The 14,562-nt window shown below is 46.1% G+C and overlaps 1 protein-coding gene across 2 annotated transcripts in view; it reads right to left on the reverse strand.

Moving 5' to 3' along the window:
* Positions 1–375: 375 nt before the first annotated feature.
* The window catches only part of DLEC1 (DLEC1 cilia and flagella associated protein), a 53,625-nt gene continuing 39,438 nt past the window's right edge, over positions 376–14,562 (reverse strand). Inside the window, exons 29-38 of one of the 2 annotated variants that reach the window (XM_061585735.1) lie at positions 14,121–14,323; positions 12,806–12,961; positions 10,749–10,871; positions 9,677–9,771; positions 8,621–8,705; positions 6,153–6,347; positions 4,895–5,056; positions 2,348–2,501; positions 1,865–1,985; positions 376–612 (exon numbers count right to left, since the gene is read on the reverse strand). In XM_061585735.1, the coding sequence (XP_061441719.1) occupies positions 489–612; positions 1,865–1,985; positions 2,348–2,501; positions 4,895–5,056; positions 6,153–6,347; positions 8,621–8,705; positions 9,677–9,771; positions 10,749–10,871; positions 12,806–12,961; positions 14,121–14,323 (1,418 nt within the window). In that variant the 3' untranslated portion in view covers positions 376–488. The remainder of the gene's footprint in view (positions 613–1,864; positions 1,986–2,347; positions 2,502–4,894; positions 5,057–6,152; positions 6,348–8,620; positions 8,706–9,676; positions 9,772–10,748; positions 10,872–12,805; positions 12,962–14,120; positions 14,324–14,562) is intronic. The other variant, XM_061585736.1, reaches the window with a different exon arrangement.

A 14,562-nucleotide genomic window follows, 5' to 3' on the forward strand; every position in this document is an offset into this window, starting at 1 on the left:
TGAGACACCTAGTGAAAGAACTTGAGAATTTAATAGCAAAAGATACCGCTAAATGATAGAAAGGTTTTCTAGTATGTAACTTTCTGTTTTTCAATCCTGATTTATGAAAGTACATTAAAGCCAAAATGTGCTTAACTTACATCTCTACCAATTTAAAATTGGGCTTCTTCAAATAACACTGAAGAAAAGGTATTGTGCACAGATTAGGATTTTAGTAACATTCTGTTTTAAGGTTTAAACGATGTGATGGTGTTGAGTGGGATGGATTTCTTCTCTGCTTCTAGCGTACATTCTTTGCATTCTCAAAGACACCTGAGGATCAATTATTAGACTACCTGGCAGCAGAAAAACAGCAGTTTGTTTCAGAAATCAAGCCAATAAATAATTTTTATTTTCTACCATACATTACCAAAGCTAGGGAAGCTATTTACTTCCAACCATGTACATCAGCAGCTTATTCTTTGGCTACTGGAAAAGTGTTTGGGTGCTTAGGTTTCGCGCATTTCCTCATATTTTTCATCGTAAGATCCTCTTCCTCGGATGCAGAGCGGGCAGGGCCTCTCCCCCAGCATTCCAACAACTGCCACTACGGTTTCATACTCCACGTCCTCCCTGTTTCAAGGAAGCAACTTCGTAAGCCAGGAAGATAGCTGAGGGGGGTTGCTAGTCGTAGGGCTGGCTACTAGTGTTGCTGCAGAGCCATGTAGAGAGAGGGGTTAACTAAACACCTTGAGAGACCTCCTGCTACAAACATCAATGAAGTGTGTGGAGGCCCCCGGTGCCTATAGTCTCCCTTTCTTATGGTAGGGGTAGTAGTAAAAGCAGCAGAATAAACCATGCATTATCTTGCTTGTTCAGTTTATGGGTTCATAGTTGCTCTGGAAAGCAGGATGGAGATGATGGTCCTGAACAAGCAAGAGTCCCTTTTTTCATGCCTGCGTGCTCCTGGGTCCCCGGAAATGGTATTCTGCCAGTGAAAATCTTACTGCTATTTGCAAGCAGTGTCACGCTTCTGCTTGAACCCCACCCAAGAGTAGATGAAGAAAACGGAACATTGCTGTGTCTGCCTCAAGTTTTTAACAGTAGAAGTAACATAACCCTTTTGCCGTCCAGATGTTGCTGGACTGCAGCTCCCCTCATCCGTGACCATTGGCTGTGCTTGCTGGGGCTGATGGGAGTTGGAATCTAACAACATCTGGAGGGGCAAAGGTTTGTCCTCCTTGGTTTTGGAAGGTTACTAACAGCAAGGTAAAACTCTTTCTTGCTTTGTAATGCGCCCTTATCCTAGCTCCTTGGCACAATTCATATTACTATACAACGTTCAGATGTTGCTCTCTCTGTGCAAGGCAGCCATTCTGCTGCAGGGTCCTGCTGCAGCCAGAGTTGCTCTGGAGCCGGTTAGTGTCTGGATGGCAGAGCACTGGGGAAGTCTTACCTATGGGCTGCCTTGGATTTGCCACCTTCCCTGCAAAAAATTGCCGTTTTCTATATGTGGTGGTGCTACTCTAGTGGTAGGAGTGTAGCAACAGCCAATAATGCCTGGTTATAGGAAACTGGACAAGTTGAGTTAACAACTCTGGTGGTATGCTATCTGCTGTTTGAAAAAAAATGGTTAACACAAACAAGTTACTGCTTGCTTGTACTCAGCAGACCCATTCTTAACCTTTTGTATGATAAATGTTGACTCCTGCTTCAGTTGCCTCCCACTGACAGCATGAACTGCAGAAAGAAAACTAGTCCCTGAATACAGTCATTGGAATGCCAGGGAACACTGTCCTAGGATCTCATTCCAATTCTCTCAGTGTGCTGCCAGCTTGGGAGGCAGGGCTGGTGTCACCACTACACAATCAATGTCATATCCTACCTTGGTGTGAAGCAAACCACCAGAGGAATTTTGGTAGGCAGGCTACCCTTATGTGCTTCAAGAATGCCATTATTTGGGGAGAGGGAAAACACTTCAGGTTCTTTGTGCCGTTCATCTTCATCTGTAAGAAGAAATTTAAAAGTTGCAGCGAAAGGTATAAACTGGCATTCTTACTGGGGGAAAAACATACTGAATGGTCACGCCCCTTATGAAAAAGTGACAGCAGCTATTCTGGCTTCATCAACTCAACTTTTTCTCTATGCTGATTCCACTATGAGGTAGTGTTTCATAGAAAGGAGGTATACTACATTGTAAATTAAAACAGATTGCAGTAATTTAAATTTTCTTTGTATATTACCCTCGAATTGGTCAAAGGGTGGTTTGTAATTTAAGTTAATTAAGTTAATTTTCTTACAGTGCAACTTCCAAGCATAGGGAACTTCTTCATAAAGTGAGAGGAGTCAACTTCCCAATTTCTTTTACCTAGCAAAGCTGTCCAGTAGCTCCTGCATCTGCTCTTATTCATCACCAGGACGGCTTTGGACCTCGTTTGGTTAACGAGGCAGATGCCAAAATCAATTGTTTCATGAGAGAGTTCAAGTACTGGGACAGTGAGGGAGGCTGTCATGGGCAGCACCTGTCAGGAAATATGATGGGGCAAGAACCATTTAACAGTCCCACAAACTTCGGTCACGGGGCATCCTTTGCCAAAGGAGGTATCGTGTACTGACGGTGCAAAGCAGGCTGGGAAGATATGCCAGCCAGATGTAATTGCCCATATACATAGAAAGCTGCCTTATAGAGAGTAAGACCATTGGTCCATCTAGCTCAGTACTGCCTACACTGACTGGCAGTGGCTCTCTAGGCTTTTAGACAGGGACTCCAAGCGCAACTGGAGCTGCCAGGAATTGACTTGAGGCCTTTGGCATGCAAAGTAGATGCCCCAGCACTGAGCTACAGCCATTCTAGGTCAGTGTAAGCATCCCAGTGTACCCACTAGGATAGATTCCAGATATGAACTCCCTCGACATCAGATATCTTTAAGGGCCAATGCAGACTGATTTTTTAAAACCACTAAAACAGTGACCCCTAAGCCCCAACCCTGACAAAATGATCCAAAGATGCCATGACTGATGCTACTGAAAGCCACTGAGAAGCCCAGGAGAACTAATGCGATAGTACTGTTGGAAGTGCTAGCATGCAACTCAGCTTGTACTAAAGGTTGGTGTGTCTGCATGGGAAAGAGTAGAAAAAGAGGAACCTCCATGCTTCCTAGACTGGTCTTTCTTGTTCTGACCTGGGCTGATCTTCCTTCCAGTGCTTAGTGTATACTGTTAGGGTTGCTGACCTAATCCTACTTCCTCTCTCTCTTCCAGACACCCCTTTTGAGAGGAAACTATCTAGATCGCCTCTTGAGATGCTGGAGCATGCATGACTTCTTGCATCTCCACCTTAGTTAGCCAGGACTAGGCATCTTTCCTATTGACATGTATTTCTTTTAATAAATGCCAGCTTACTGCTTTCTCAAAGCCAGAATTTAAATGTGATTGCATCCAGGGTAAAGTGTACTCCTCTGACAGGGACACTGATACTGTTTAGCTTCTGCCAGCATTGAACTCCATTGCTAACAAGCGTGCCCTGCCCTGCCCTCTGATGTAAACCATCTGTTAGGGTGACCATGGCAGTTTCCATCTCAGAACTGGACTGCAGCTGGACTGAAATGGATCCAAATAATCAGCATCATCCAAGACTGTCTGGAGTTGTTGGGCCACCAACTGCTCTAACACCTTGCCCCCCAAATTGGAGACCAGGCGGTATTTGTCCAGCATCACAAGATCTAAATTTTGGCTTTTTAAATAGTTGCTCTACTACCACCATCTTAAGGTAATTGGGAACTGCTCCTTTTCTTGAGGCATCAACTACCTCCAAAGTCTAGGTGCCCAGCCCTTAATCGCACTGTTAAGCAGCCATCAGGAGCAAGGGTCACCCAGAAGACACTGCTGGAGATGGTAGACCTCACAGCTCCAATCAGCTTGTTTATATCCTTTGGGCACAACAAGCTCACAAGTATCTGTCACATCACTGTTAGATGGCACCCTGATCCCGTTAGTCTCTGACTCTCATAACCAGAGAGTCAAAGTCAGTACGGATATGAGCAATTTTATCTGTAAAGTGGTTAGCAAACTGGTCACAGCAGCTGCTTGAGGGCTGCAGATGATGTTGCTTTGGACCTGTACGCCAGAGGTCCTTCACCACCCAAGGAAGTGCTGCTGGTCACAGATGCAATGCTGGCAAAGAAGTAAGCTTTCTTCACCACCACAGAACAAGACTCAACATGGAATTTTAACTGTGTTCAGTTGTCTTCACCCCGAGGCTTCTGTCATGTATTGATCTAGCCACTTCATTCCTTTCACCTCCTCTATATACCAGAGAGCTGAACCGGCTCTGCCATTAGGCCTAGGGCATTTGGTTGTGGTTCTGTGAAAGTGAATAGCAGTGGGAATCATTTTAAGATGCTGTCCTGATGCTACGTTCCCCCTCAGATTATAAATAAGAAGAGTATAAACATCATTAGCACATTCCCTGATTAAGTCCAGACTAGACTACTGTATTGCTCTCTACATGCGGCTGTCTTTAAAAACAGGGAGATTCTGGTGCAGATGCTCGCTGCCAGGATGTTTGTGGGGGCAGGGGACTGTGTTACTCCTATTCTGCACTACTTGCATCAGCTGTGGCTGTGACGAGCAAGGCTGATTTGCACCAGAGAAGGGAAGGCTCTGTGGGGAGGGAAACGAGTGTGTCATCTGGTGGCCCATTCTGAATGACACTTAAATACCCCCATTACATCTACACCAACCTTCAAAGTCTCCCAGATAGTCCCTAAACGGAGGCATGCAAGAAAACAAAAGGAAGCTGCAAAGCCATCACAGGTCCAGCTCAAGACACTCACAATCTTTGGGTGGCAACTTCCCCATTCATACGGCCTTGACCATGCAAAACTATTTGGCCTGCTCCTGGGTTTCTACATACCTGGGTTGCTTTGTTACTATACTCAATAATTAGATTTTGTTTAAACTCCAGTATTTTATCTCCATTTTCAAACTCGAGCACTCGAAGGCCAGGTAGCAACTGGTCTTCTGGAAGATGTTGGTAGGTTAATAACTCCAGAGATGTGTGGAATGACACCTTCACCTGGGTGGAAGCCGGACAAAACGTGTTAATGACTCAAACTGATCTATACAAAACAGGCAATGCAATTAAATTGTACTGGGCCAACTTGTCCTGGTGTACAAATTTGCAAGCTCTTGAATAACGTACAACTCTTTATTACGTAAAACTGAAGGGCAATATCTGTTTCTCACATTTTTATATATATATATATATGAAGCAGCCCGGCACTGATTCTGTGTATATGCTTCATTTTTTTTAAGAAAAGAGAAACATTTCTAGTCCTCATGACTGGCAGTGTCTACAACAGGCTTCATTGGTTGCAGCAGCACTTTTGGTCTTTCTGTGATTACCGGCTTCTCTATTGGACCTGATAATATATATAAGTGCTGCTGCAACCAATGAAGCCACATTTGGCCCCTGGGCATGAGGTTCCCCACCCCTGGCTTAGGATGTGGCCTGAAGAGCACAGTAGATGGCTTGGATGGGGGACTAGTTCCCTGGGAGCTTCATGTAATCCACTGTGGTATTTTCAGAGGATAAATGTCTGATAAAGAATCGCCCCTCAGAACCGAAAGCATCAGCTTTCAGATCGCACAACTCCACAGTTCAGAAACAGGAGCCTCTGCATCCCTGAGGCAAACTAGGAAGAACTGGGAAGGATTCCTGGGTTCCAGCCAACCATGGCATCAAAGGAGAGCCATGCCACACCAGCAAAACAGACCAGTTTAGATTGCAACAAATAATATGTAGCACACTCAGGCTTCAGCAAATCCACTTGCTGGGATTATTGTGTTAACAGGCGACTGAATGGAAAGACAACACGGCTTGCAAGGTTTTGCACGTGTGTGATTAGTAGCTCAAATGGTAACACCTCTTTGTAAGATGGTTTGAAAGCCCTAGTTTCCCTCCCAACATATATAGTCACGTGTTTTAGAATACCCAAACAGGGCTTGGGCTAAATGGGGTTTACTCCTAGGTAAGTGTGTACAAGGTTGCAGTATAAATTAGTTGAACTTAGGCCCCAATGAAATCAACGAGGCTTAAGTTCAACCTACTTAGTCTGGATCCAAAGCTCCGCGTCTGTAATTTGGCACTTTAGGCTCGAGGATGAACCTACCAGCATATTTTCCAGAGCGCAGAGTGCAAGGTGATGTTCCCCTTCATTCCTGCCACTGTGGGATGTCTTCAGGCTCTTTTTGGGGTCTATTCCAGACACTGAGAAGGGCATCGTTAAAATCAACTTGAAGGACAGAGGAGTCTCTGTATTGTTGGTGAGCTTCACGTTGAGGGTTGTGGCTGACTCTGTCAGAACCTGAAGGAGAACATAGATAAAGGATCTAAAGCCCTTTGGTGACTGCAGTTTCTGGGTCCCTTCTAACATTCCCAGGATGAATACATTTTAAATGCAGAGACTGTTACTGAATCTTACAGACATAGGGACAACTACCAAAAAAGGCTTGTGAGCTGTAGTGAAAGAATAAACAAACTAACAGCTCAATGCTGTAAAGCTACTGGAGTGCTGAGAACTGAATTTATATGTCCTGGGACAAACATCCCACTGGAAGACACTGCACTAGCAAGCCGACTGCTGGCACGGCTGCCCCACATCTGTCGGCGTGGCCCTGCTAGCAGCTGCCCTCTGCCCTGGCACAGTTACACAGATCCACTGAGAGCCTCGGAAGAGAAGAATGGGGAGAGGAGGCGGAGGAGAATGTGGGGCTACGGACTGCCTCATTCGGGGTTATCTTACGGCAGGGGTAAGCCAGAGGGGTACCCTCCAGATGCTTTGGACTATGGTTCCTATCAGCCCCAGCCATGTGGCCAACAGGGGAAGCGCAGCTCAGTGGCAGAGCAGAGCATCTGCTTTGAATGCAGAAGGTTCCAATGTGCAGAAGGGTTCCTGGCATCTCCAGTTAGAGCTGGGAAAGTTCCTTGTCCAAAACCCAGGAGAGCCATTGCTGGACAGCGTAGACAATACTGAGCTAGATGGATCGATGCTCTGACTCGACGTAAGGCCGCCTCCTATCATGCGTGGCAGTTGGGGGTGCCCCTACGACGCCTCTCCTCCACTCACTGATCATTTCTAGACATTGAACAACTATGCAGGATGGGAAATGCCGTTCACAGGGTCAGAAGGGCACCATATTGGCTATCCCTGCTTTATGGGACGTGGGGCTCCGACAGTTCCAGGGAAGCTGGTGTAGCCCTGTGCTGGCCTTGGGCACCGGTGAGGGCAATGCCTAGCATTGTTACTTTAGCCACAGGAAGTAGCTCAAGCATCATTTCCGCTTTAACAAATTCCAGGCTCCGGGGTGGTGAAAGGAAAGGGGGAACGGGGTGCCAGGGAGAACCAGATGAGTTCTGACCAGGGGAAGCAGCTGCAGTAGTGGTGGGTGATGCCCACTGGGCCTGGCATGGTGGAGGCCAACAGTAGATGGCGCCAGAGCCAATAACAGGCAGAGACAACTCATTCCATTCCCATCCTCCTCCCTTCTGAGTTCTACAAGGGCAACACCGAGACTAAGGAGGAGGATGCTGACAGGCAGTGCTCCTCCTGCGCTGGTAGCGTGTAAGAAGGCAGGCAGGAGGGGGGCTGGCTGGAGGCAGACCAGGGATGGTGAGGCAGGGCCCCATTTGCCATCATGGACTGGCCCCCATTGAGAAGCAGAAATTCCAGCTCCATGCCATCGCAACCTATGCCCAATGGGGCAGCCCGCATTCATCCACGCTTGTCTTTGCAGGCACGAGCACTAGGAATGCAGAGACCCTTTGGGGGGAAACTCCCAGATTTTTGTTGCGGCCTCCAAGCCTGCCCTGTGGAAACTGCATTTATAGGATGGATCTCTCCTTCTATCTTCTTCCCTGCCTATTGCGTTCTTCTGAGGAAGTTTTAGGTTCCATCACACAACACCAGGAAGGGTTCCTCTATACCCAGAGGCAATATCAATCAAACGTAGCATGTTGCAGACAAACAGGATGGAGACGACCATTGCCATCCTGCCTTGCTTGAGAACCTCCTAGAGGTGGTGTGGGAAACCAATGGCCCTCCAGATGTTGTTGGATTCTGGCTCCCATCAGTTCCAGCCAGCATAACCAGTTGTCATGGATGATGGGAGATGGAGTCCAGCAATATCTGGAGGGCGAGGGATCCCCCACCCATCCAAGAGAATCTGTCCAGCTGCTTAGATAGGGTGATCTTGCTCTGATCCAGGCAAGGCAATGCCCCTCTGGTTGTTAACGGCAGCTATTTCACATCTGTAGTGATTATTTTGTTGTATGGCAGTATATGATAAATTGTTGTGAGCCACTGAGTGGCTACGAAAGGTAGAACAAAACTTTAATGAAGAAATGATTGAAGTCAAGCCTGTTTCACATGGCATTGACAGCAGCCGTGCAGGTCCCCAAAGCCCCCCGAGTGGCTGCATTTCCCTTTCAGGGGATTCCTGGATTGTTCTGGGTGCGGCTGTTTCATGATGACTTTTTTGGAACCTTTTCCTGTGAGCAAAGACCCAACTTTTCCCCTCCAAGTAATGCCGGCATCACCGTCGATGGTCTCAAAAGCAGAAAATCATCACGAGTACTTACACCTTTCAGGGGCACGTCCAGGATAAGAGCACTGGCCAGCGCGTGAAAGACCAATCCACTCTCATGGTCCATTTCAACAGTTAACCTGCGGGGAGACAACCAAATGGAACTCAGTCTGCCTCAACAGGAGCATAATCACTCTAACGCAGCCGGAAGACTAATGGCGTTATGGCCTATAAGGGGAATGTTGTGACGCTTCTGCTTTACGGTGGGGAACAGCAGTGGCTTAGTGGCAGAGCATCTGCTTTGCATGCTGAAGGTGCCAGATTCAATCCCTGGGATCTCCAGGTAGGGCCGAGAGAGACGCCCTGCCTGAAATTCTGGAGAGCTGCTGCTGTTCAGTGTAGAGAATACTGACTCGGTGTACGGCAGCTTCCTCTGTTCCTGAGTTTTAAGCCAGAGATGGGGAACCTCCAGCCTGGGATTGAATGCATCCCTCCAGTTGTCTCAATCTCTTAGAATACAATTCCCATCCTCCCTGCCCTTCACTGTCTATTTTACTGCAGGCATTATTTTATTACATATATTTATTAACATCTTTTAATAATATTAGGGCAGTTTATGATAAAATGCAGTTAATTTTTTTTAGCTCAAGTAACCATAAAATGAATAAGGCAGTAAAACTCAAGCAGCATAAAGATTAAAAGGCTTGATTTTTTTAAAGAAGACCTTTCTCTAGCAGAAAGCCTCTGTCCCAGTAGGGATAGCCTCTGCCCAGATGCCTCTGGTCCATCGCCAGTGTAGACTGCCAGGGTTCAAGGTGAGCTAACACTCCCCTGCAGGCAATGGAACCCTTGAAGCAACCCAAGAAAGCACACTCTTTTCAACCCATCAAACTCACTTCAGAGGGGGCTTGGGGCCAGCATTATTTTAAAAGTGGAAACCAAAGGAATCCTCCTCTGTTCCTGGATAATCAGTATAGCATTCTCCTTGCACAAAAGTGTCCTGACCATTCCAGGTGGTGTCCTTTACCACCCAATACCTGCTCATGTGGCTGTGAGCATCCATAATGCCTCTGTACCGAAGCCCTCCTGTAGTGTCAGATACTGCACTTACAAAGCGGGTTTGACAAATGCTTGCAGATCAATCCTCAGAGGCGCAATGGTGTGACCGTCTCCACGAGTCACTTTCCCAGGGATCTTCCGAACAATCTGGTGGAGGAGAGAAAAAACCAACAGCAGTCCAACTGTGGGTACTTAGAGACTTCTGATGGCTGGGATGGGGCTGGCCTTGATTTGTGTTGCAGCTCAATTTGTGTTCCACCCCCAATGGAATAGGGCAGGGACAGACAAGGCTCATTTAATACTGAAACGAAATCGAGCCTTTGGTGTCATTGGCCCAGTTCTCTGGAATGCTCTGCCAACAGAGATCCAGCAGGCGCCTTCTGGTTTAATCTTCAAACGCCTGTTGAAAACCTTTGCTTCATCAGGCTTCTGCAGGCAATTAAGAAGATCTCTTTTTGCAATAGCTGACCTTTTTAATATATTTATTGGTTGTTACTGCTTGTAAACCACTTTAATTTTTTAAAAAAATGAAATTGCTGTATACAAATATGTTTACAAATAAAATAAATAAATATAAGAACATGTTGGATGGTGAGGAGTTGCTACCCAAGAGAGTTTCCTTTTGGAAGAACAGGACTGGCTCAAGGGTTTTTGTACTGCAACATTGCCAAGGATCCTAGGTCACAGTATCCATTTGTGCAAAGAGCTAGGCACGGGCCACCAATGCAAGAAACTCGACTCAAGGTCTGTTTCTGGCTTGCTAAGAGGCCCTTGAATAATACAGCCTTGGAGAGCTGTCTAGCCTACATCTCTGGTTGGGCCACACCAGAGGAAACTCAGGGGATAAATTTGGTTCGCATGCTTGGTCTGCCAAAGCAAAACAGAACAATTCTTTAGTGTACCTTCTCTGTACCTGCAGGATGACCTGAGTGCGGCAGTGATGCACAGGTGCAGGAGGGATTTTGTGTGTTAGTTTGGGCAGTGGGCAAAGCCTATGCACCATGACAACGCTGGAAAACATCAACTACCACTCAAAGAGAAATCATCGAGGCCCCAGTTAGTGGGAGGGAATTGGAAAGAAAGATTTAGGAGGGCACGGAAGGGCTGTCTTGTTTTATCCATACCGGGCTGTCCAGACTCATGAAGCCCAGGGCGAAACCTTCACATTCAAACTTATTAATGATCTCTGGCAGCATAAGCGGAGTGAAGGAGATGTGGATAGCAGTGGCACCGCCTGCAGGGATAACCTGGAATCACAGAGTTAGCTCATTAACGCCAGCGGAAGCACCAAGACAACTTTAAAGACGGCACAGAGGCCACTCAGCCTGCAGATCCAAGGGGGCTCAAAGCTTGTCCTTCTGAAGCAGCAGCCCTTACCCCCCACCACCATGCAGCAAACCACTTTTGAAGCTAAGGGGACTACAAAAACATTTGGATATTTTTTTTGGGGGGGGGGTTGGCTTGTCTGGTGTTCAAAGGGGGAAAAGTCTTACTGGACATTCCCAATTTCTAAAGCTTTGGACACGCTTAAAAGTAGGGGAGTTTTAGACTCTGTCCAGCGTACACAACTGTCTCGGGTCAACCTTGTGCCCTGTTCCTAATGAGAACCAGTTTCTGAATATTTGGGCCCATTTCGTTTGAGTTGGCAGAGGGCAGACTGCTGGTGGTGGCACTATATTTTTGAATGCTTGCCACACTACATGATCGTCTACTTGAGCATTTGATATGGGGGAGCATTCAAATCTAGCAACTCTTCCATCTCCCCCTTGTAATATCTGAACCTGTATAGTCTATGTCAGTCAATCGCCTTATTCTGAATACAGCAAGACCTTATCTTGGAAGACAATCTTACTCGGACACGAGTGATCGCCAATGAATGAATGAATGAATGAATCTGAATACAGCATAGAGCGGTGATCAAGTTGCATGATGCTCACAAGTTAGAAGCAGAGCTGGGCATCTGACCAGTCAAAAACAAACAAACTGCTGGTCAAGTGGCTGGCTGAATATTGGTCAAATATAATACTTAAGTATTATAAAGATTATTGAGAAAATTATTGAAAGAACTGATGCTTTTAGTAATTAGTAATTCTCTAATTGTGAAAGAACGAGATTTACTTTTTTTAAAAATGTAATGAATTATTTTATTAATTTTTTATTTATTCTGTCCTTCCACCAAGGGACCCATGGTGGCATAATAACCCCTCTCCTTAATTTTATTCTAAAAACCCTATGAGATAGGTTAGATTTTGTATGTGTGAGGGGTCCAACATCATCTCATAAATTTTACAGATGAGCGAGGATTTGAACCTGAATCTCTCTGGTCCTGGTCTGACACTCTACCCACTAGGCAAGCGGCCTTTCCCATGGATGACTGCTTGTGCTCTGGTTCTGACACAACTGCAGTTATAGCAGGCACCCATTTGGAGGAGCTTCGATTACCTTTGACCCTAGGTTTGCCCTTGACTGCTGGAGGGATAGGGGGCAACCTGCCCTCATTCCTGCTCTTGGTATCAAGGGACACCGTCATGACATTATTAATAAAAAAGGCAAGTTGCCAGCTACACATGGCATTCTTGGAATAAATTGATAGTATTTGACAACAGCCAAATAAATAGGCAGTCAATTGACTGGTGTGCCAAAAATAAGCCACCTTGGCACTCTGGTCTGGTCCATACAAACCAAAAGTTTGTTCATGGTTAGTGAGGAGAGCGCTTAACTATGAGTCTCAGTTTGGACCACACTAAGCCAAACATGGGTTAGCACAGCATGGTGGCAAAAAGGACCAAGAAGGAGGAAAGCAGCTGTGAGTGCCTCCCTGGGAGCCTGCATGCTCACATCGTCTCACCAAGGTTTGGCGGCATACAGGCCAGATGTCCGAAAGCCCTTGATACTGTCAGCTCTGATGATTTTCATTTATTTACTCATAAACACCACTCTGTGTGCCAGTACGATGGGGGAAAAAAAGGCTGCCCATAATTTACAATATCACCAGAAGGAAAAAAATATATACAAGAGAGGACAGGGAAGGACTGATAAAAGCATTCTTTTTTGTTTAAAGCCCCACATAAAATAGACCCTTTGCTGTACTTGTCCTTTGTCACACTGAAAGCCTCTCTCTTCCCTCCTCCCTTTCCACCCCTTGGCTTTCCAGGTCACAGGAAGAGAACCAGCAACTTACAACTTGCTTGGGAGTGATGCAGAAGGGGTAGTCAGAGGGCAGCCCCTCGTGAGGCCGGAGGACAACAGAGATTATTTTCTTGGGGTCGAGAGGTCGACAAGAGTCATCACCGTCATTGCTTTCTCCTTCATCATCCTCAAAAATGGGGTCCAAACTCTGAGGAAGTGAAACGCACGGGATGTGAACAAACCAAAGGCGAGGAAACTACACTTGAGTCCCACGTTACTCAGAATAGCAAAAAGAGGGGAATGCACAAATGGAGCCAGTTCTATAGGCAGGTAGGTTGATCCTCTGTAATTCCACCTATGCTGGCCTGATCTACCTGTAACATTACACCACAATTACAGGACCAAGTTCAAGGTGCCGCTGTTGGAACATAAAGCCTTTAACAGCTTGGGGGATTGCCTTCCCCCATATGTGACCATTTGACGGCTTTGATCTGTGGAAGTGGCACTGTTACAGGTGCCACATAATACTTGCTGTGCACTTGTAAGAAATCGTTCTTTAGAACTCCTTGACTACTGACATCAGGCAGGTGCCTGTGCCGTGTTCTTTGTGACACCTGCTTAAAACACTTATATTCAGGCAAGCCTATTCAGACATGTAGATGCTGATACATTTCGATCTCTTTTTAAGTTTACGACTGTTTTTACTATCTCTTAAATGTTTTAATTAGTTGTTTTTAACTGTTTTCATTGATAAGTTTAATATTTAGCATTGTAACTTCTTAGAGGTTTTCTTACAATCAAACAGTTGTGTAAATTTTGTTAATTAAATTTAATTAAAAATCAGCTGTGGCCTAACAGGAATGAGCAGCACACTCGTACATGCAGCCAATGCAGTGCTTGTTTTGCTCCTACCAGTGCCCGCTGCAGCTGCTGCCAGGAAACAAGAGTCTGAGAACGTGGGTGTCGCTTCTCTTACACCAAACCACGGTCAGAAGCCAAGATTCAGCCCTATTTAAAACCCTCTAGGTCCAGCCTTTGCCAGTCTGGTGTCCTCCATTTCTTTTGGACTCCAGCTCCTATCAGTCCCAGCCATCATGGCTAATGGTCAGGGATGATGGCAGATAACTCGCAACAACATCTGGAGTCATTAGAATGAGGAAGGCTGCTCTACTTTCAAGTCTGCAACCACCCCCTCACCCAATACAGTGTATGTGGAACAAATGAGAGTTGGAAAGAATATTTCTATTAAATTGCACACCCTCACCCTAGTGCTCTTGCACGTTTGCCATTTGTTTCAAAGAGGTCCACGCAAGAGAACTTCCTGGTGGAATGTGTCTTTAGGAAAAGGCCATGTGCTAGGTAAGTACCAGGTTCTCCTTGGGAGACAAGTGGGAGGTGGAACCTGAGCTGCGAGACATTTTCTTTGGGAGCATTTCGGCTTCCCAGAGGACTTCAATCTCATTGCCATCTAGGTCTTTAATTGGAAAAGGAGCTCCGTAGAACACCAAGAGGTCCACCAGCTTGTCGTCATCTTTATCCTGGTTATAACTTTCCCAGTCCATTCGGATGTCTGGATTCAAAAGGTGGGGGGGAAAAATAAAACCACAGAACAAAACTCAGGGTTCCTAAAAGAATGATAACCAACAAAGGGAAAATGCACGTGTGTTGCTCCACCCACTCTTGCCTCAGGCCCCACCCTCCACTAGCACGTGGCCCCCGGAAGGTTGCTCAGAATGAAATGCAGCTCTTGGATTGAAAAAGGTTCTCTGCCGCTGCTCTGATGCTTCAAACGTAGTACAAATGTCATCC

This window comes from Rhineura floridana, chromosome 10 (genome assembly GCF_030035675.1).
Source record: "Rhineura floridana isolate rRhiFlo1 chromosome 10, rRhiFlo1.hap2, whole genome shotgun sequence".
Classification (NCBI taxonomy): domain Eukaryota; kingdom Metazoa; phylum Chordata; class Lepidosauria; order Squamata; family Rhineuridae; genus Rhineura; species Rhineura floridana.